Source organism: Betta splendens, chromosome 5, assembly GCF_900634795.4.
Source record: "Betta splendens chromosome 5, fBetSpl5.4, whole genome shotgun sequence".
NCBI classification, from domain to species: domain Eukaryota; kingdom Metazoa; phylum Chordata; class Actinopteri; order Anabantiformes; family Osphronemidae; genus Betta; species Betta splendens.
This window is the reverse complement of record NC_040885.2, coordinates 13,118,389-13,141,023: the sequence shown is the minus strand read 5'-3', so window position 1 is coordinate 13,141,023 and position 22,635 is coordinate 13,118,389. Positions and strand designations below refer to the sequence as shown.

General features: G+C 41.0%; 1 protein-coding gene across 2 annotated transcripts in view; it reads left to right on the top strand.

Annotated features, from left to right (window-relative positions):
• Positions 1 to 22,635, top strand: part of foxj3 (forkhead box J3) — a 63,019-nt gene that overhangs the window by 20,914 nt on the left and 19,470 nt on the right. For both annotated transcript variants that reach the window (XM_029150908.3, XM_029150907.3), the window contains exons 2-3: positions 2,413 to 2,897; positions 22,495 to 22,569. In XM_029150908.3, coding sequence (XP_029006741.1) covers positions 2,580 to 2,897; positions 22,495 to 22,569 — 393 coding nt within the window. In that variant the 5' untranslated portion in view covers positions 2,413 to 2,579. The remainder of the gene's footprint in view (positions 1 to 2,412; positions 2,898 to 22,494; positions 22,570 to 22,635) is intronic.

Below are 22,635 nucleotides of genomic sequence, written 5' to 3'. Positions count from 1 at the left end.
ATAAGACCAAGCTACAGTATCTCCGCTATCTGTTAGTCTGGCACTTGGTGTTTGGTGCATGAAATGGCAAACATGTGTGAGTGAGCTGCTCCCAAGGGGATGTCCTTAAATGTCTGTTCAAGGATATGTAATTTACAGTTGCAAAAGCTTCAATTTACTGTAGTTGCATACCTTTTTTTAAATAAAGTTGTTTTGGCATGTGTACATAGTTTATAATTCATTAGCCAAAGCTTATAAAATATGATACATAGTCTAATTTGACTTTGTTCATTCTAAACGTGAAGGGTTTAGGCCCTGTAGGTGATCCTGCCTATATTCAGGTGTAAAATATGTAGCCCAGTTAGTTATTTACTAGTCTGCTATTTAAAGAAAACAATGCTATTATTAGCCGCTTATGACTCACCTTTTATTTCAGTTAGAGGGTGGAGATGGCTGTTTGATTTGTTTGTCTATTCAGGGATAGGGAACTGTTCTCCAGCATTGGGTTGACTCACCTGTTGAAAGTCAATCAGTTCATCTGTCCGTTTCCTTACGACTGCTGATCTTGACATACTCCTCTTTAAAGCCTTGGCTGTTACTGTCAGCGCTTCCAGCTTTGTGAAAGGAATCTGTGGTCGCGCTTTAAAGGAAAAATAAAAACAATTCTTATAAGTGTGCCATGTAAAGACACTACTCAAAACATAAACTGTATAAATGTTCTGACCTTACTTTAGTATGATCTACTTCTTTGGTGTCTATCATCATGCTGCTTATTTTCCAAACATTCACCCCTTGCCAGGGATTTGCTACATTTGCTGCTTTCATGTATTCCCATCATCCTGCACAAAACTTTCAAGCTCAGCCAAAATCAGCATATTTTGCCATTTTTTGGTACAAATGTGACAGTTTGACACATACTGATTATATAAAGCACACAGGAGTGGGTTACAATGCAGTGTTCCGAATGTCTTTCCACTGAAACATTACTTCAAGGTGGCCACAGCTCGTGATCTGCTGTGAACACTTTTCAGACCTACTCTAAAATGCCAACGCTTTTGATACAAACGATCCATTTTAAATTTAGATAAAATCAAGAAATCAAATAAATAAAACTTTAAATGCATTTTGCTTTTGAGTCAAGTGGCTATCCAATATATTTATTTATTTTTTTTAATTTTGCCCTTTTCTGAAATCTGATTGGATGTATGTAACATGCCTTCATCTTATTTCGCCTGTCTACACTAAATATTGAATTGGCTGCAGGGCACAAGCTGTGAAAAATCAATTGAAAGGGACATCCACAAACCACTGACGAAGCAGTTGGGCCAATTTAGGAATTTCGCCTTTTTCTTCTCAGAGCAGAGCTCATTAAATTAGGCCACTTTGCCCCTTTTAGTTGTTTTTATTCACCGTTTTAAAAACTGTACTAATAGAGGTGACATTAGGAAGGACATTTTACGTGTTATGGTGAGAATGACAAAATTTGGAATAAATGTGATTCTGGTTTGTATTTTTCAACACTGATTAATTTTTGATTGATCAATAACTGTAAATTTTCACATGGGCACAGATGCTATATTTATTGATGCTGGATTTGACCTCCTGGTATGTATTCCTATTTTGATAGCCAGAACTCCTACGCTCACACAGACATGCATACAGTACACACAGAGACTTGTTTCAAAATGTGTAGTAAAGAAAATCCCACAACTTGGTGAAGATTCCTTATTCTTTTGACTGTTCTGGTTCCCTTTCAGACTTTAGTATCATCGTGCTTGAGTTTTCTTTTTCCCCACATATGCCACCGTTCACCTATGTTTGCAAATTTGGGCCTTTCTACTGTTCTCCTCTATTTTAAGCCTGAGAGGCGGTGTGCTGTGCGGGTCAGTGAGACAGGCTGTTGCAGACTGCACTCTGCACAGCACGGCTGATATGCACATGCCCGAGGACAGTTTGCAAGACGACACTGGTTGGCTTGTTTATGGCAGGGGCTCGTTTTGGGAGAGGAAGGAGGGCAGGTCGTCAAGCTGGCAGTCAGGGAAGAAAGTAGAGGGGGTTTACTACCCTCAAGAGATTTGGAATTCCTCCTGGGCCATTCCCCCATTTGGCTGGCAGTTGTGAAAACAATTGCTTGGCATTTACTCTCTCTCTGTGCAGATGGAGACTCAGCTATGAGTCAGCTTTGAGAGCAGCAAGTGGTAGAAAATGTGGTGGGCTTGTGATCTCTTGCACAGCAAGTATAACCATACAGTACTTTATAAAAACACAAGGTTTTTGATGTGCAAACTATTAAGAGCTCCCTTGTCACATACGTTCATTTTTGCTCCCAACTGTACTGATATTATTCCTAATGTCCTTATTTTTTTTAACTGGACATAACTGGAACTTTGTCAAGTCGACTAACAGAAACTTGTATTTGTGTTGTTTCTACAGCGTTGACTTAAAGAAGATGATATGCTGATGTCCTGAGCTGAGGGGGCCCTGACTTCATTCTCAACTTGTCTCACTTTGTTATTGCACACCTGATCAACTCATCGAACACCAAAAGGCCACCACCTCCATCTATTCCTCACCCCCATCCTGCCCAGCCTGTCGTCACCATGACGTCGGAGCTGGAGAGTAGCTTGACCTCCATGGATTGGCTTCCTGAGCTGACCATGCAGGCCGCCATCCGCAAAGCTGACGCCCAGAATACCCATGGGCCCGGCATGGGAAAGAAGGCTCTACTGGATCCTAACACCACATTGGACCAGGAGGAAGTGCAGCAGCACAAGGATGGTAAACCACCCTACAGCTATGCCAGTCTCATCACATTTGCTATCAACAGCTCGTCGAAGAAGAAGATGACACTGAGCGAGATCTATCAATGGATCTGTGATAATTTTCCCTACTACAGGGAGGCGGGCAGTGGCTGGAAGGTGAGAAAAACGTACACGTATTCGTGTTTTCAATGCAGGAAAATTGTTAATGCTGAAACAAGTCATTACAGTTTTTAAGCTTTGTTGACCGGCTTGGTCAGTCAATTAAGTTGGGGAGATCCTACTTTGAACTTGCATTGTATTGCAAGCTGTTGTCAGCATATGCACAGGACTTGGAGTTGATATTCGTTGACTTGAATTATTATTTGTAGTCACTGGGCATCTTTAAACAAAGTGAGATGCTGTTGGTAATCACCATTATCACTTAGGGAGAAACTACGAGTGCGCCAAATCACACAAAGTGCCTCAGCACTCTGAATGAAAAATGGTGCAGTCCTGAGAGAACCATATGAAGTGTAAAACCCTGGATTAATATTCAGAAAAGTGGCCGCTATCTGTGTGAACACAGACTAAATAGCCCATTCATGGGTGGTATTATTCATTGCAGATGCCTTGATAGGAGAAGGCCATTATGCAGGAGGAGAGAGCCAGTGCTGTGTCATCATCTCAAGGAGCCCATGATATACCGAGATGAAGCTATGCTGATTGCCTTTTAAAGGGCCCAGATGGAAATTGATATTAGAATGAGTTTTCCAATCAGTCGACGTTTATTGGAAATAGAATCTTAGGCACTGCTTTATTGCAGTCAGACAAGATGTATGAAGCCCATTTCCTGGGGCGACAAGATCTGGTGTGTGTACTGGGTGTATGAAAGTGTGTGTGTGTGAGGCAGATGAGAAAGCATGTGTTATTATAAATAGATTGATTTTAGCTTTTGTGGCAAGGCCTTTTGTAAGGAAATGAATTGTTTTATTTTGCAACCTTTGTTTCCTCTTTTGCCTTCATCATCCCCAATTTAGTTGTCAGCAGCACCGCCGTGTATATGCTGTCAGTGCTGCACTGAGTTACAGGCATTTTTACTCAACGCTCACATCTGCTCTTTATTTTGTATACCGCCTACCTTCTTTGGCATTGAATTTAACCACTCATTGCACACAATTTTCTCTAGACACTGGTACAAGGTTGCCAAAGTATTTTCCATTCTTTGCTTTTCTTTTTTTTTTTCTTTTTAATTTAGGCTTTATATTACAAGCCATGTAGCCCTCACTGGTCACCCTCTGTCTATCTAGATAGATTAAACTCTTAAAGCTGCTCTCCATTCAGACAGCAACTATGAGTAAATGATCGTTTAGGTGGGTTGAGGGGTAGGGATTTTAACCTCTTACACATATACAGAGACTTTACTGCTGGGAAATGTGAGGGTGTGACTGGCGAGTCCAACTGAGATGCCAGTAGATGGTAGACATTTTTGAGTGGGTGGCCTCAATGGGAATCAAACTGCTTCTGTGAACGGGGTCAACGCTTTGATCTACCTACAGCACTGTGTTACAGTCTCACTGTATAGATGCAATAGAAATGATATTAGTTCATCTGCCAGTGTTAGGGGTCCATGCAAGGTTAGTTCTTTCGTTGTGTTGTTATGGCTTTATCATTAAAGCAAGAGGTCATTTAAGGATTTGTCCACTAGTGTCATACCAGTGTTATGACTTCCAAAAGCTTGTTTTACACGCCTTACGATAACCATTTTATTTAAAATGTATTAATGAAAAAGCAACATTTAAGGCCAACATGCAGTTTTTGTCTCCATGTTTTCATCAATTTCTCAACTAAATTGCAAATTGATTACGATAAGTATGCAATATTGCATGTGAATGTGTACACAACTTCGCAAGACATGTTTAAGCCCAGAGTCATGGAGTTTGTTAAGGGTGTGTAATATGAGAAAAGTAAAATATGGCAGAAAGTGTTTTTAAGGTTTTGAATTTAAATGTGATATTTGAATTTTATTAACTTTTTCATGAGTTGCCCCTAATTCACTGGTGCTTTCCTGAGAGGACCTGAGCACATTATGCTACGTAGTATCAACTGTGTTTATCCATTAATTAAAAGCTCTTCCTTTTGCCTTTTTTTCTCAAATTTTAGATTCTATTAAAATTCCATTAAAATATCATTAAAAATCCCAAACTCCAGGGATGACACATTTTAAGATTTCTACAGCAGTCCCAGAGATTAAACCAAAACTACACTATATAATACCGTACTATAGAATAGAATTCCCAATTCTTGTAAGCATAAAGTGCACTTTAGATTTGACATAGTCAACGAATGTGGTTTGTACTAAACTAAGTTCTAGTATTAGTCAAAGCTGGAGAGGACTGGCGCTTTTAAAGTACTTTCTAGTTTAGTAAAGGTTTGCATAGATTAACAGATTTTGGCCTAAAGGTGGATTTGAGGCGTCAAAATACCCTCACATTTAAAAGTGAGAAAAACCACATCAGTCTAACCAAGATGCTGTACAGCACAGGAAACAGTAAAAGGGTGGTTTGAAGATGCGCTCATAGGCTAGATCCTGCGTCACGATTAGTTTCTCAGTTCTTGCTAATAGGGTATTTCCCTGTCACAGTTAGGTACTGAGAATTCAAATAACCGTGAAGTAAGGTGAATAAGGTGATATATACCTTATCAGTGCGTTATAAAGACATTGGAATAGTAATAGAATGATTTTTTTCCTGGGGCAGTAGCCTTAGGTTTTATTCCTGGATATTTTGTTTTGGTGCATGGTGAGTTCTCCCAACAGGCCTGTGCAAACGGTTTTCTTCCAACCATCAAGAAACTATTAGGGCTTGTACAGATTTTTTTTTTTGGTGGTTTAAACTTCAAAGAGGTCTTTTGAAGTAGAAGAGCACCTAATTGAAACTGTATAATTCCTTTTAAATGTATGTCCACCTATAGTAGTGTGATTTGGATGCAAGCTTGCCTGGGTGGGGTGAATGTAGTCATCACTCCTCTGTTCCCCTAGAGATGTCAGTCACAGGGTTTTGGGACTCGAAGCACGCATGCGTCTGTTCTTTATTATAATGCAAGCTGTGCCGGCGAGATGAGACTGGGCTAATCCAGGCAGCAGCAACTCATTTAATCATCTCAATAGAACTCCATTAGCCTGAGCTTTTAAGAAATATCAATAAGTGCTGTCAATAAAACAGATAATTCATCAAGGTCAAAAAATGTGAATACAGTCTTTGCGAGTGCAGAATGTGTGCTTGGCATCTATGAGCAAGCAATTAGATGATGCTTTTCTTAACACCCTCTACACCTCTCAGAGGCGGTTTTGATTCATATTTGTTGTATCTAAGCAGTCCTGTGTAGGATTCAGCTTGCATGCTGTTGCTTCCATGTCCTTCTGTTCCTTGCATGACTTTTTGAAGGTCTGCCAGATTGCTGGAAGATATTTCACGTTCTGTACAGTACTTAACGCACGTTTTCGATAAACAGTAACTGTATAGGGTTTTGCATGCAGGATTTTTCTACAGCGTAATGTACTTTATATAAGTGCTCCATATTTTCCCTGCTATATATCAGGTCTGTCATACTGTATGTATTGCGCTGCCATTTCATTTTCAAAACAGAATCAGTCAGTCCAAACTGATCCAGATTAAAAGATGAATAGGGGCAGTCCTCTCCCGATTCAAGATCAAGAGAACATGTATTTCTCAGTCTAAACAGTTTGGATGGAAGTGTAACACTCCTGGGATATTCCATACATGTAAATTACGTGTTTTACTTATTTTAAAACAGTTCAATAATTGTATTAATTATATTAGTAATTAAAATTTTAACTAATCATAGCTTTCAAGTTGGTTGTCACCTCTTCTCGAACTTGGTCTCCAGCTTTGCGGAAGCCTGTGCGTCAAATCAGCGTTCGTCACTTTCGTTACAACTGTTTGTGGGGCAATTGTTGCATAAACGATTTGCAGACGTGTGGCTTCAAGATACACAAGGGAAACTGCAGCATGGGGCATGGGGGGTGGTAGGAATTCCCCTACAGTATACAGCCTATGCCTGCGTGCATCATGACGGACAGCAGGGTGTCAGTTGGTGTAATTTAAAAGAAAATGTACTGTATGTAGTTTTATGGATGACACCTTACATGAGTATTCACTGTTCACTTTTTTTTTTTTTACTTGCTCAACCCTTTTAATGATGCACGTACATATGCAGTCCTGCTCTGTTCAGGCTGCCTGAAAAAGTGAGACTCTGAGTTTGGCTGAGTTGAAGTGAGCAGCGTGACAGTGTATGTGATTTTCTTTTTTTTTTGTACAGTCTTACTTTTAAAAACTGGTCAGGAGCAGTTTTGAATAGTAGAACTTCACATACACACTCAAACATTGACCTCCGTGCTCATCTCAAACCTCCTCCCCGCTGCTTGTAGGCTCACTTCAGGCAAAGTGTGTAAATTCCCCTCTGCATTTCTTCCAGGTGAAGAATGCCAAAGAAAATATGGAGCAATTCTCAACCATTTTAAAAATGCTTGAAATGTTTGCTCTTGAACTTTAACTGTTGCGGAGATTGTTGCTACTGGCATGAGTTTATTTTATCTCTTCCACACCTGTGTACAGGAAGAGAAAATTAGCAGCAAGAGTCTGTAGCCTACTGTTGATTGCCTAAAAACATTGAATCCCCCCCTGCATTTCCACTGAGGTCTATAGCTCTTACATGATCTTGTTAGCAGAGAAATATAGCCTTGGTTTGTAAATCGTCCAGCGAGATGGGGCACAGAGCTGACTTCTGCAGGGGCCCTGGACCTTGCTTTGATCTCATTATAAAATGCAAATACACACTACCCTAAACAGATCAAAGGTTCAACTTCCCATTGGATCTGAAGCTTAATAATAGCAGCCTGGAGCAGTTTTCTATTTTTTAAGAAACGATTTGGGTAGCTGCTGGTCCTCCAGGACATTATTTACTCTGGAGATAATGTTCCTAGTTCTGACTAGTCGCTAGCCACAGCTCAGAAAATCCCTGCTCCTGTTGCTTATTTAAATAAGATTGGTCAGGTATGAGCATTTGTGCTTCCTGCCCATATCTCTCACCTCAAGTTTAGGTTTGCAGGGCCTGAAATCTGAAAGTGTAAAATTGCATCAGTGCTAGACTCTCTGATACCTTCATCTGGTTTCTTCGCCAGTATCAGCAGCAACATTTTGAAGTGTATTTTTTTTTACCTGTGCCCAACCTTAATTTACCTATGATCATATATGCAAAAAGGTGTCCCTTTCTACTTTAGTGTCATATGAACATACTGCGACGAAGTCTGACGAGAGATGAGTGAATGCTGCAGTATTTTAGGACTTTTGTCTCGTCCTGGATTCCTTGTTGATTGTAGAGACTGACTGTGGCTGCTTGCTGGCCTGGCGCTGACTTTGTCAGGTGGTGGGAGGGGTAGTGATTCACTCGGCAGCCAGTTTGATCCTGCTGTGAGGCGGGTTCCCGTGTCAGGAAGCTCCAGCCTGGCCACCCGCCCACCAGCCTCACCTTGCACCCGCCTACTGGTGCCCTACCGCTCACGCTCTGGCCCTTAGAGTGGGCGGGGAGAGCAGGCTGGCAGGCCTTGGCACGGATACATTTTGGCAGGAGCTGCTGTCCCCACACTCCGCTGAGTGAAGTGCTGACTGCTGTGCAGAACATAAAAGGCCCGAGGCTTCTAGTTCTTCCTCTTGCGGCCTGCAGGCCTGTGTAGACTACAATGTTACTTGAAACTGTGACTTTTTTTTTTTTTTGAGACAGTAATGGCCTTGGTTCATCCTCTATATATGGCTTCTGTGATTAGTCACAGTCATTAACCCTAACAACTCCCTCCCATCTGCTCTTTTTCCTCATTGAGATGTGATGCAGCAGGCAGTTGTAAAAGCTGTTCACTATGGCTATCAATCGATTGGGTGAACTTCCTCCTCTGTGATAATGAGCTCCGTTCAAGTCAATACCTGACTCACAGGCTGGGACACACCACTTGTGTCACTGTACTTTTTTTATTGCTAAGAATCATTTATAATGCACTGGACCAGGATGGGCTGTCGATCCCTGCACACATTCTTAGTTTCAGCCTCAGGCTCCTGTAAAAACATTTAATCAGTTAGTATTGTTGAGGCATGCTCCTCCGTTGGTAATTACTGAGAAATATGAGAGAGCAATGATGCATATTACCTCTCAGGCCTGTTGGGGAGCTAGTTTTTCTTTAGATTCGTAGTTAGGTAGGATTTGGCCTCTCAAGTTCTTCTACTTGGATATGGGTTTAGATTTAACAACTACAACATGTACTTAAATACAGTAGTATTCTCTGATGGTAGACTATTTTAAAGTTTGTCACCAGTTGACCATGCCCTTCTTTGTCAAGAAATGTAGCCTGAAGCACAGATGGGCAAAAAATATCAACCTCGGTGTCACAGTTATAAAGTAACAAACTGCAAAGAATTTGAATCACATTTCAGAACCGCTCAAAACTGGAAAATTCATTAGCTTGCGCTTAAATTCTTTAGAGAGGAAGACGAGGGGCCATGGGGAGCTGCTCAGAAACTTTGTAGTCATCTTTCAGTGGCTAGAGCGATTTTTACTAAGAAGCTTCTTTTTTTTTTAATTGTCTGCGTAACGTCAGCTTTGTGCAATGTAGCAAACTGTTTTTACAGTAAGAGCTTAATTAAGAATGTCTGAATGCTGTCATGAACAAGGCACAATAGCCTGTGTACTTAAATTCTATCTGTTCTTGCAGTGCAGTTCTAGCAGGATAAATTCCCATCACTAGTTTCAATCCAGTAATCAAATAAATAGTTGTATTAGTATTTGTTGACTTTGTTTCATACAATGGGAAAATATTTTCAGATTAAATATTTTTTCAAAGCTCAAATATTGGTTTAGTGTGAAACTTTGCAATTAACAATATTTGGATTTTACTTCATAATATACACCATGTTGCCCAGCTTAACACAGACCAACACTAATAATATGGATGCATTACTTCAATGATCAATTGGTGTAGAATGTTGTATGTGCATTGCTCCTTTCCGAGACAAGAAGGGAGAGGGTTACGCTGATGAATTCTGCGTGCTATAAATGGAGCATGTGGACTCTGCATTAAGCACTGAATATGCCCTGTTAAGTTCATGTACAGAAAGCAGGGCTACTTGCTACTGGTACCAATAATGCATGCATATAAAATATAACACTTTCAAGCAAAAAAAACGGTGATTTTACTTTTAATTTTAAATATCTTTCCGATTGAAATGGGGCATTTTTTAAAAGTTGCATTTTTACTGGTCTTTTTAAAATTCAATTAATAATTATATATTCATAATTAAGGTAGCCTGCTCTCCCTGAAGAACGGTTGCCTCCTGTGAAGCTTGCCGCTAATTTATCTGCCAGCACTGTAGCTCGCATGCAGTGTTTCCTTTTTGGAAATGAAAGGGAAAGAGGCTGCAGCACTAATTAGCAAAGGCTGGGGATGGATCCTTTTAAAAGTCTACAGTAACCTGAGACCGCTGATATGGTCAAAGGTCTGTAGCCAGACAGAGGTAAGCCCTTTACTGAATACCCACTTAGAGCAACTGGGAGCTCAGTCATGCTGTTTTACATCCACACTCTGGGTCAAAACCGGTGGCAGTTTTACAGTTCACTGTCTATGGATAGGCATGTTGAATACTAATCTGTCTGGCTGGTGTAGTTCTATTTTGCATTTGTTTCAATTTACTGTCTTTTTCACTCTTACTGCAATTTAACCACTGTCACCCTCCCACTTTCTTCACAGCTCTTTACAACAATCTCTGCATTCTGTTGGTAGCAAAGACAAGCAGCCATATGTCTTTATGCTGCGCTGCAGCTGCTTGGCATGAAATGATACTTTTTGCTAAAAATGTCACTGTGGTGGAGGATACGAGGAAGGGGGTTTCTTCTTTGTTTTGTCAGTGAAGCAAGGTGGTTGTCTTTTATCCCATAGAGATATTTGATCATCCTGGTGCGTCCTCAGTGGGGTCACTGGTCTGTAAAAGAGGGGACAGTGACACAGCTGTGGCAGTCGAGTGGAACCGGTGATGGATGATGTGCCAGAATGGGCCACGCTTCCTTCTCTGGCGCCTGTATTGACAGGCACAGCTCCTGCATCTCCCAGTCAGCACCAGCAGGGCTAATCGCAGGTCATGCCGGCCACAGACGTGACACATGAATATCGCCTCTATAATTGCTCATTTGTCAACGTCACATTCTCACTGGGCAGGTTTCTTCAAGACGACTATTGAATAAAACCTGCTGTAATGTACAAACACAAGCTGACAAAATTAAATTGCGTGGAGGGGCAGTGTAAGCGTTTCACACTCTGGCCTTATAGGAAGGATTCTCACTGCATCAAAGCTTTGCTGCCATTTAAAAATAGTAAAAATGACTTTCTTTATATCTGCTGTCATGACGTCCTGTTTGTAGAAGTGATTTCTCATACTGTGGTGATATGTGTCACAGAAATCCATCCATCATCTCTTTGTTGCTGATTGCTCTCTGTTTGTTAGTATAATTTATGGACATAATGAAGCAGCAGTTGTTGGTGTAAAGGAGCACTGTAAACTATGCAGTAGATAAAAAGAATAGAAAGAACACGGAATTAATCATTTGTGAACTCGAGAAGCTAAACAGCTATTGTTTCAGGGAAAAGAAATTCAAATGAACGTTAGTGTTGCTTCTTATTTGCTGGATGTGCAGATATGCAGCTTTTTGCCATCAAGCTCCATATGTCAACTTTAAAACTGACAGATCAGTGTTGTTATTTAAGATTTGTTTAGGTATATTAAATAGGTAAAAACAAATGGATGAAGCACTTTTTATATCTGTTTGTGACAAAGAACAGCTTTAGCTGTAAGCTGAAGCAGTTATTAGCAGAATGTAAATCACAATCAGTGTTTTTTATTGCGTCTTCAGTGTGTGATATTGAAAGCTAGATTCTGTGTTACTACAAAAGTGTTGTAGTAATGCTACAATTTACTATTATGGAAATAGTGTGTGTGTGTGTGTGTGTGTGTGTGTGTGTGTGTGTGCCTGCGTGCGTGTGATAATAATCCAAGCCCTGGCTTTAAGCCCTTCAGCCTGTGCTCCACCAGCCGCAAGGCCACAGCCTCTCCCCACCAGTTAATTGCATCTGAATTAGTCCATTAATGTGGCCGTGTAGAGGGATGAAAGGGTGCACGGAGGTGTCTAGCCTCTTTTGACCGCTGCAATGTATTATTAATGGGTCAGCAAGTCTGGCCGCCCTGCATTAACTTGGCTAATGGACTGTAGGGTGGGTCTGTGATTCTCATTCACAAGGAAATCAAATCTAATACATATTACAGCTTTTCTTTGGCTTTTTTCCGATTGTTAGTGAGACCAGACCAGGAGCTGTATCTGTTTGTTTGTATTTTTAATGGAGGCATTGCTTCTTGCCATTTCCTAAATGTACTTCTTGCTGCCAGGTGTCTGTGGGGAGTCCAAAGTTGCACTGAGTCATCACCTTGTGTCAGTGCTGGACATGTAGAGTAATGTACTTTGCTAATGAAAACAGAGTATCAGATTAGATTAATACAAATGATGAATTGCTTATTCTCTATGCTTTTGTGGTAACCTTCAAGACAATAGAGTCAGGGTGACTGTATTCAATTTAAAAGTAAGTTGAGAACAAAACTGATACAAAAATGAAGTCCTTTATTTTTTTAGACCCTCACTTAGACGTCTATATTTAACCTGACCTTTTTAGTAGACTCAGTCATTCCAGGTAAATCATTAATGGCTCTGTGCTTTCTCATTTTTCTCATAACAAAGCCCATATGTTCTATTTTATTCTAATGCTGGTTTCTTATAGGGCAACATGGTTTGGGAAAAACCATAGTGATTATTGTCAACAATATAGTCAACAATATTCAGATTTGCAGTTGTAATATAATAATAGATGGTATTAAGGGTCTTTTTGCTATCAGGGAAAATGCTCACATTAGTGATAATTTTGTATTTCACATTCAAGCATATAAACAAACATCACATCAATAAGCATTTATCTCCTAATTTCTTAAGCTTTTTTGTTGTCTGTTGTACAGGCAGACTGAAAAGTGAATCCAAAATGATCAATTATCTTCACACTATTGCAATGTGGAAATAAATTAAACCCAAATAATAAAGTTACATTTCATTGGTGGATAAATTATGATTCTTTCAGCAATGTGGGTGTGAGGAGAAACAATCTGTGACCTAGTGGTTGTAATATAATGGTGGATATTTATTTATTTTATTAAGTTAGAACATTTTGCAGTGTAAAATAATTGCACACACTTTTGCTGTGATTAATTATGCAGCACCAAGAGTTTCCAGTTTGCCTCCTCACTGTATGTAGTTTAAAATTAATTGAACAACTTTTTGTCATCTTCACAGAAGTAATAGTGGTGTTTAATAATAGTGACTTTTTGTTTCTCAGCGGTCAAAAGCATATGATTGTACAAAACCGAAGGTTAAGCAGTGCACGTGTACTGTAACATAAGATCTATAATGTTTGTGTCGAATGCAGGAAAAAGAAAAGGTCAAAATCTTCCTCCACGCGATACAGTATAATGTGTGTTCTGTAGTACTTCACATTTTCTGTTTGGCTTTTTACTTGCCAGCCGTTGCGTTTTACAGTCTTGGCATTTATGTGTAACATTTGCTCCCTGCTGTTTTAGCAAACAGAAGTATATACATTGAGGTGGCTCACAGAAGACTCTCTGTGCTGTTACTTAATTTGTCGAACCCTTAAATGGATAGCTGGCACTGTGCCGTCACCATTAGTGGCTGCAGTCAGTATTTCATTGTTAGTGGGCACTATAGTCAGCAGGCTGCTGTGAGCCATTGTCTGAGGATAGCATCAGAGGCTCTTCTTTTGGCTGATAATTAAGTGGCGTACTGACAAACGGCTTTCAACAGATCCCTCATGTGGAACTGAGAGCATGCGAAGGCTTTCACAGAGGATAAACTGGAGGACGTCACTTTGCCTCCCGTCTCTCACGGACGTGCGCTGCTTCTACACCGACGGAGGAAAGGAGAGGGGGGAAAAAAAATGCCCCATGTGACACAGGACAGGGTTTGAGCCTGTGATGCTCAGAGAACCAGACTCAATTTACAGCACTGTGCAAGCCCGCTCTCTGTGCTGATATCGTCAGTCGGTACTGTACCCGTTTGTCTTGAGTGACCAAGCATTCACTGTGTGCTACGTCTTTTTTCCTATTTGAGAATCTGTCAATTATCCTTGTTTGCCCAAGGCAGACATAACTTGTGGTGACTTAGGCGAGTGCATGGGAGCGAGAGTGCTCTGCTGTGTCAATGACATAAACTGTCCCATCACTACAATTTTCCTGCGGCTACTTGTCATATCAGTACTGTGCTATCAATACTACACTATTTAGCAGCCTTTCAATTTTTCTGTTGTGGTGCCATTTGTGTGTTTGTCGTACACTACAAAAGAAATTGCAAATGTTCATTTCAACCTAATCTCTGCACGCCCAGCTGACATTAGCTAATATTAGCTCAGCAGCTAAAAGGAACACGGAGAGCTGTCAGCAAGACTAATTCAGGTTATGTCTATCTTCAGTTACCAAGAATCAGCAACAGAACACTGCTACAAAGCCAGTTACTATTAAATATCTTATGATTTGTATTAATGTAAGCAGCTGTTAATGTCTGTTATGTCAAATTAGTCAGGATGGATATAAATTCTATGCTTTAGAGTAAACGTGACAAAATACTGGCTACAACATTTATTTAGGAATATCTTAATATTGTCATTGTTGAATTCTGTGAATCGAGCCATGCTATAATGTAATATCAATTCTCAAATCCTTTAATATTTTACTGTATTTCCCAGGTAGAAAGAGTGTTGTTTATTTTCAGTACTGGGCCTTCCGGAAAAACACTTTAGGACCCGTTTAACCCAACGCATTTCTGTTGCAATTACTTGTCTGAAGCCTGATTTCCTCCAGCACATTGTGTATTTAATTTTCTTGACTTGTTTCACTGCGTGTCAACCTTTTTATTTCAGCTTAATGTGCTGTGTTGTGTTGAGTGGTTTACTCCTACTGTAAGTAGTGTCTATTACTCAGCAGTAGACGCCTGACGAGGTCCAAGTCTATCTTTATTCCTCCTCAGTCCATCTTGGCTCATTGCCAATAAAAACCTAATGAAGGTCAGAGATGTTCTGAAATATTTCACTTCTGCAGTACTATTGCAAAACTTGAGCTTGTATAAGGGTTTGGCTTTGAACAAGGCAGGAAAGAGGGGGAAAAAGACAGAGGGCTGTCTTCGTGAAGGACTGTGATCAAATAGCCCTCATGTGAGTCGTTCTGGGCTTTTGTTGTGTCACCTGCCTTTTACTATGGCATTAAGTGAATTTTCCCCCTGCATCTTTTCAAATCTGCGGCAGAAACTCGCAATTTACGTGGGGAATGCTCAAATTTCAAACATGGCATTCAAACCAGGGCCTTAACCTTGAGTGCACCCAGAAAATAATGCAGAAGTTTTTATTTTCCATGAATTTCTGCAGGTCCATTCCAAGGTTGGCCTTACAGCAACAAAGCAGGTACAGGAAGGAATGTGGATGCATGCGCCTGAGAGAGATTGAGTTCAGAACATTTATTTTAGAGCTTTTGGTCTCTAACCCTACTGCTTCTGTTGAAAAGGGAACATCCTTGGTGCAGCTTTCATAAACGTCTTATATGCCACTAGAGAACTATGGGGGTTTTGTGATGGCTCAGCCTATTGTCTGAGCTCTATAGGACGCGGTATCCTTGGATTACCCTCAGCAAAATTACTTGGCAGATAAAGCAGGCTTGCTTTGCTTCCACATCACCAAGATAGGCAGGTGAGCCCAATGTAATTCTGCTATACTTATGAAGTGTATCTAGCAGTGATTGATATGTTTATATCTTGATTTGACATGATCTTAACGGATAATCTGCTGGTGCTGTAAACATCTGTTAGATTGCATATGTTCATTTTATGGTATTTTGGTATTCGTATTTGCTTCTGCCGATGGGCACGTTTTTGTACTTGCTGCCTCACGGGTAGATCGCTTTCACCTTTCCTGCAGTTTGAATAGCGCTAACTTCTGAAAATGGCACACCTGTGGAAGCTAATACAACTACTAACCTCAGCTGTCATCTCAACCGGCTCCCCTCCAGTTGCAGTCTGGCTTTGAAAGGGGTTATGCTTTTCCCCCTCTCCTTTTCTTTGTTTTTATTTTCACTAATTGCCCTCTGTAGCACTTAAAAAAACTCCATAATTAAGTCCGAGCATTTCGCTGAAATGTTCTAAAAGTGGTTTTTGTTGCAGTCACTGTTCTCACTTCTCCGGATAACATGTTCCTTTTGAGTCCACACATGTAATCGCTTATCAAGCTAATTTCTGCCTTGCATGTATTGCCCTCATTATATGAGCCAGCCAGTGAAAAATGGGTTTAATTTAGCCAATGTTCAATGTTGAAGGGAAGGGGGTGTAGAAAAATACAATTTCCCTATAGTGTCATCCTCTTCTGCAGAAGTAGTTGTTGAGTTTTAATTACTATAATACCTCAGTGTGCTTCACCAGATCACCTGCGTCTAGATAAAAAAAGTTGGCCATCGTTTTGGTTTTTCTGGTTTGCCCGTGAGTTTGCCTTTGCATTGTGGTCATCGATATAAAACTCTGAGCATGCAGTAACAGGTTATTATATTTACGACAGACTTCACCTTGGCATGTGTTTTTCTGCGGCAGGCAAGAGAACTGCATGTTTTATTAAAACTACATACAAGAGAGTAAAGATCAGAGACTAAGGGGTTTAAAATCTAGTATGCCAACACATTACTACTAGATGCCAAGGGAGGCAGATCAAATGCCTTTGAAGATGGCTGGGAAAGAAAATGAAGTTGAAAATCGTTATAGTTGACTTCATTGGTATTTGAGTGTGGGCTTCAGGTCTCAGTAGCGTTGCTAGATGTTGGAGAGGTTTGCAGTGTGTTGGGCGGCGTGTGTTGGCAGACTTCTTAAGTCAGACAGTATTGTTTCGTGGGGGAGGGGTCAGTGTATTTAGTAAGACCAAGAAGAATGGGAGACTTAATTATTACACTTATTGATGCTTAATGTAATTTTTTTATTGTCTTTAACGTCCAGAACAAACTGTTGCTCGTCTTAAGCAAGTTTATCTTGTTTTTATGTGCTTGTTTTGAGGGTGCGTGGTAAAAAGGAAGCTCATGGTGGTTCTAATTGCTAGAAATGAACGCGAAGCATGGACCATCCTGGCTGTCATCGTTTGTCCTCGCACATCGCATTGTCACCCGGTCACTCACAATAGCCTCATTCTAATAGTTTACAGCCGGTAGCATGATAAATTACTGTATTATTGCCCCTGGACAAACTTAACTTCCTCTACCTGTGTATGTGTGTCCAAACGTGTTTTTTTTTAAGCAGCACTGAGTGAATGCTGTGGCATCCCACATGTCTTCCCACACCCACTACAAATAGACAGCGAAGGTGCTACATTCCGTGGCCTTGGTGCGGATCCCTGAGGCTGAGGAGTATGTTGTGTGTTGGTGGGCATGTCACCGGGTCCACATGAAACAACAAAGGCCTAAAAATATAGTAATCTGCCCGTGTGTGCACATTACTGGATCTTCTGAATCCCTTCCTCTTTGGTTTATTGCAGACTTTGTTGCCGCACTGGGTTCTTGCTGCTCTTTGCTGTCGCTGATGCGGTTCTTTTCTTCCCTTTCGTCTGTCGGTTGGTCTTTTGTTGCGTTTGGCAAGGATTTTGTCAGTAAAATTAGGAGTTGGAGAGATTTGGTTTCACAGTTTTCAAGTCAAAATTTATCACATGCTTACTTTTGAGCCAATTTTTGTTACAGACGTTTAAATATTCATGACAAAATTGATCATGAGTTATGGGATGAACTTTTATAGGACTGCAACTACTGTAATTCTTTAGAGTATTTAAGTATAATATTTTTTTGTATTAATCAAGGACACATTCTTAACCTAAAGAACTATTTTAATGGCTATTTAGTTCACGTCATCATGTTAGACTGACTTCCTCCCTTGAAAGAAAAAAAAATCATCCTATCTGCTGTGACATGAGGTACTTTTTGAACTGATTGTTTTGTCCCTCCATAATTTCAGCCTGTTAACAATTAAAGGTTGAGCTCCCATCCTTCAAGTGAAGGAAGATGTAGGAATGTTTGCTTTGGTTAGTTTGATTCATCATTCTCTTGATTTCCTAACACAGGCTCCACATTAGTTGTGCCAACACAAGCCTGTATAATATTTTCACTTTTTTTCTTTAAACGCCCTGTGGTGCATTATGTCTTCTGTTTCATTGTTAATTTGAAAAGACATGTTGATTTCATGCAAAATGGGATAAACCTGAAAGGGTGGGGTAATGCGTAGGAGTACACAATGTCACCTAACCGAACCTTGTCAGACTCTAAACCTGAAACCTCTTGCTCTCTTTTGGTGAGAATGTTAACTATTGCTTCCTGACTATGTTCACCACCAACACCACCTGTTTTCCCACACAGAGCAATGCTAGAAAGAACACTTTGATCACAAAGGCGGCAAATCCGAGAGCATTTAAGTTCCCCTCGGTGTGGAGTTTAATGGAAACACTTTAAGAACACCTCTAGGTCATCTCAGACTCTCACTCGGTTTTTCAGGAATACGCAAGCAAACTCACAACTTGACTAATACTGTATCTCTCGCGTCTTTGAGCAGCTTGTGGGAAATAAGACTTGGGTAAAGGTTGAATAGTTAGAGCCCCTTCACACTTTTGTTCTAGCTTTTGCTTTAAGATATAAAGACGCAGGAGGATAGGGGTTAATGTGGAAAAGCGAGAAACCAATTGGGACAGTGATTTATTCACACTGGACCACAGAGTGACTCTCTCTCTACCTCAGTTACTGGTGTTCAGGCCTGTGTCATAACTGGTAAACGTGCGGTTCTCCCAGCATGCCGGGTTTGCTCCCTTGGGTCCTTGACCGTCCGCACGGGGTGCCTCCTCCTCCCCAGCTGTGAGGAGCCGGGCTCTGACACGGCCTGTCCCTTTGGCTCACTCTGAACGTTTGACACGCCGAGCGCAGAGGTCAGCCTGACCTACTTTCCCCTGGCGGCCCTTCTGCTGAGCCGCATCGCTCCTCAGCGGGGGGGCCGGCGAGGGCGGAGCTGCTTACGCCTCCACTCCTGTCCGGGTGTGTTAAATCACCGCCATTTGTTAGGAGACACGTTCCAATGTGTGTGCGTATTTTTTTTTGAGGTGTGTAGGAGGCATCCCACACACACAGGCTTGTGCTGAGGTTGGATATGAAGTGCTCTGTGGGGGTTGCAGGTAGATGCTGGGCAGCACTTGGGCAGGACCCCTGCAGTGAGCTCTGTCTGACTCACTTTATGTACTACTGTTCACACCCTCTGACCTCCACTTACTTTAGTTCCAGTGCACTCTAGATCCACTTACGTTCACTCTTATGCCAACTTATAGCAAGAATTTGCAAGCAAAAACCTAAATGGCAAGTCTGAGTAGATGCTGTTCAAATGTTAAAGTATTGTTTTTACAGTCTACAGTAGGCAGCAGTGATTGGCCATAATGTATTGTCACTATTGTTGTCTTGCTACTTCCTCTCAGAGCCTGATGGTGTGTCTGTTTGGTATTTTTACATTGTTCTACTGCTGTTGTAATTTTTTTTAATGTCATGTCTTGTTCTCTTTGCCTACAAATGACCCATAGCCCGTTTGCTTCATACTGTAAATGTGGAAAGATTTTGTCCGGCACAGTACGGTCACCGTGGGCCTGTCAGGACGAGGAGGAAGCAGGCAGGCAGGGTTCATTAAAAAGTAAACTTCTAATGTAGCGGCAGCCCTCGCCTGCTTGACTGTATCAATGATTTAGGCTCAGCAGAAGGTCCTTAATGGATAGAGCCACCTCTCTGTGCAAGTTCAGCTGCTTGTCTCTGCCTGGCATCAAGTGGTACACACACTCAGACACACACAGAGCCTGTCAAGGGAAAATGGTTTTAAGTACTTAAGTGTGCATGGCATTGTACAGATTGCATCACACACCCTCCTACTCAGACACTCCCCTGTTGGACATCTTTTAAAGTGGCTTCGGCTGGCTAAATTGGGAGCCTCGTATCTCTTTTGTCCCTATCCACTATGCATAATTACACTCTGCGTTCACATTGTTTTATTCATTTGAACTAATGTTGGACTGTGACAAGGTAAGGGACAGAGGGCGACTGGAAGGACAAGGCCTGTAAAGTGGTGCTGTCACTGCAGCCGTTGGATGGGCACCTATTTCCCTGAGAGTTAGCAGGATCACCTGTCATGTTCACGTGTAGTCACTCTTGCAGTCTGTCACGAAGACTGTTCTCCTAGGACTGCCAGATCACACTTTTTGTGCCTGTCTCACATATGTCAAGACTATGTGACTTCAAATCTGAGGCTACACATCTCCCATAGAAGGCAAGGAGCCGTCATAACACTATATTAGACGCGCAGACAGTTCTGATTGCAGTACGTTCCTGAGTGCTCCCGTCTATAGCTGTGAAGAGCCAATAACAGAGTGACTAAATTATGTTGTAGCTGGAGACGTCTCTAAAAAGTTGGGTCTGTAAAGTTTCATATTGTGATAACACTTGAAATAAAATGGACCAAAGCAAAGGCAGCCGATTAAACAATTAAAACGTTGACAGGAAATAAACAGAAACGTTTAGGACTGTCACTATTTTATGTTTGAGCGAACTTTGCATCAACTCTCAATATATATAACTCCTGTAATGTTGTGTTAAAGTTGATTCCCCAACCCCCATTTAGAGTGTTTTTGATTTAATAGGTTGTGTTTGAGAAATACAGACCTATTTCAGCCTGTGCATACATATCTAAAGTATCTTTTTTTTCATTCTAACAAATTATTTCAGAAAATTAATAATAAAATCAAATAAAATCGCTGATTATGTATTATTGACTAGCTTTGATTGTGTTTTTTGAGATGTAGACATTAAACACTGTTGCTAGTTTTTAACATTTTGTATACTTAAAAAAGCAGAGATATTACATTTTTGTTGCTAAATATCAATAATTTTAAGACAACCTGCTTGTACAGTATCTTGTATAATTGGTAATAGTCTGCCTCTTATTACAGTGTCTATTGTATTATGCCCCATTGTCTTTGCTCGGTTTCAGGTTCCCTGCCCACGTATTGGGTGGTACTCCACCCTAAGTCTTTTGAATATTGAACACTGAGGCCTTGGGGCCTCAAGAGTTACTTTTAAAATTGTATATTTTTGCTCCTTTACAAAGAACATCAACTTGAATTCGGGTCACTTATATTGGATTACACTGTTCGCAAGACAGAAAGTGTAAAAATATCCTGCAGCATTATCCGGTTCTTTGCCCGCCATTCTAATGCTGAATATATGGTAAAATAAGCCTCTACATGCTTCTTGTGGTAGAATTTTTGGTTTAGGTGAGGTGGCTTGTTTTTGTCCATATAAGTCTGTAGGAAGTTTTAGGAAGTTATCACAGAGGCTGTTCCTTATTCCAGGGCTCATTTTCATTCCTCTGCTGCTGTTCAAGGCCGTTTACTGTGTACAGTATATTTAGGATGGGAGACAAGTGCTCAAGTGATCGAACAGGATTTCGTTTTTTATTTTGCTCACAAAATACAATGCAGAATTAAGTCTGTTATATATCGAGTTGGACTGACTCATATTTTCTTTGCCGTTCACTCAGGTAATGTCTGGAGAAGTTCAGGGCTGTGAAATCAGCTTTATACGTCCTCACTTCCTGTGCATTGTTGTTGGCATTTAACGTGATTTAACGCTCGAGATTGACAGCATTACAACGAGGCTCTCATTATCATCTGCCTTGTGGTATAATTGCCTACAGTGTTGAACAAGTAGCTCACATTGTGTGCACTTGGGGGTTTCTCTGTCTCTCTCTCCCCTTTTCACTCACACTGGGTCTCTCTCTGCTTATCTCCTGCAAAATCATCATAAAATTCTACATCGTTTTAGTGTGGCCATCTGTCATTACCGCTCCGTAGAGTAAAGTAGAGGAATACACGCATCCATTGGCTCCTCTAAGCCCTCAGCTGGCCTGCCTCCAGCTGGTTTTAAGGGCCTTGCTGTGGCTGGTTAACCCAGGCCTGGAGTTTTGCTTTCCAGCCCTCGTGGCTACTTCAGCCCACCTTGTCTCCCCAATCAGGCAGCTGGATGAACCCCCCTCTTCACAGCTGCGGAGTAGCTTGTAACACTGTAATGAGTTAACTTTCAGAATGATCTACATAATTTATTTCCTGCCCCCACAGGAGCCTGCTGAAGCATTAATTACTATCAGGCCCTTGTATCAGCAGCCACCCCAGTGTGGGATTCCTTCTGGCTCCTATTTTTGGCACCCATGGAATTTGATATGTTGTGCAACCAGAATTCAGTTTGTTGGACATTGATAAAAGATACTGCTTCATGGTGGTTTGTGCACAGATTGGGCTGCTGTACTGTATATGTGTACGAGTGAAGAGACACATTTTATAGGCCAGAGCTCGTGTCATTGAAACGAGCCTGTCTTGATGACAGGAGCTGTGACTAAACCTGAATGATATATGCTGTGTGCCCTTGTTGCTCCTGGCAGTGGCGTATTACAGTTCTGACTTGTTTATAGTTTTTAATACATGTACACTCGCTTCACCACCTTCCTCTCTCTCTGTTTCCCCCCACAGAACTCGATACGGCACAATCTGTCATTGAACAAGTGTTTTCTCAAAGTGCCTCGCTCCAAAGATGACCCAGGAAAGGTGAGACTTTATAATCAAATTCATGTTAAAAATACAGAATAATGCATATAATAAGAATGAGAGACA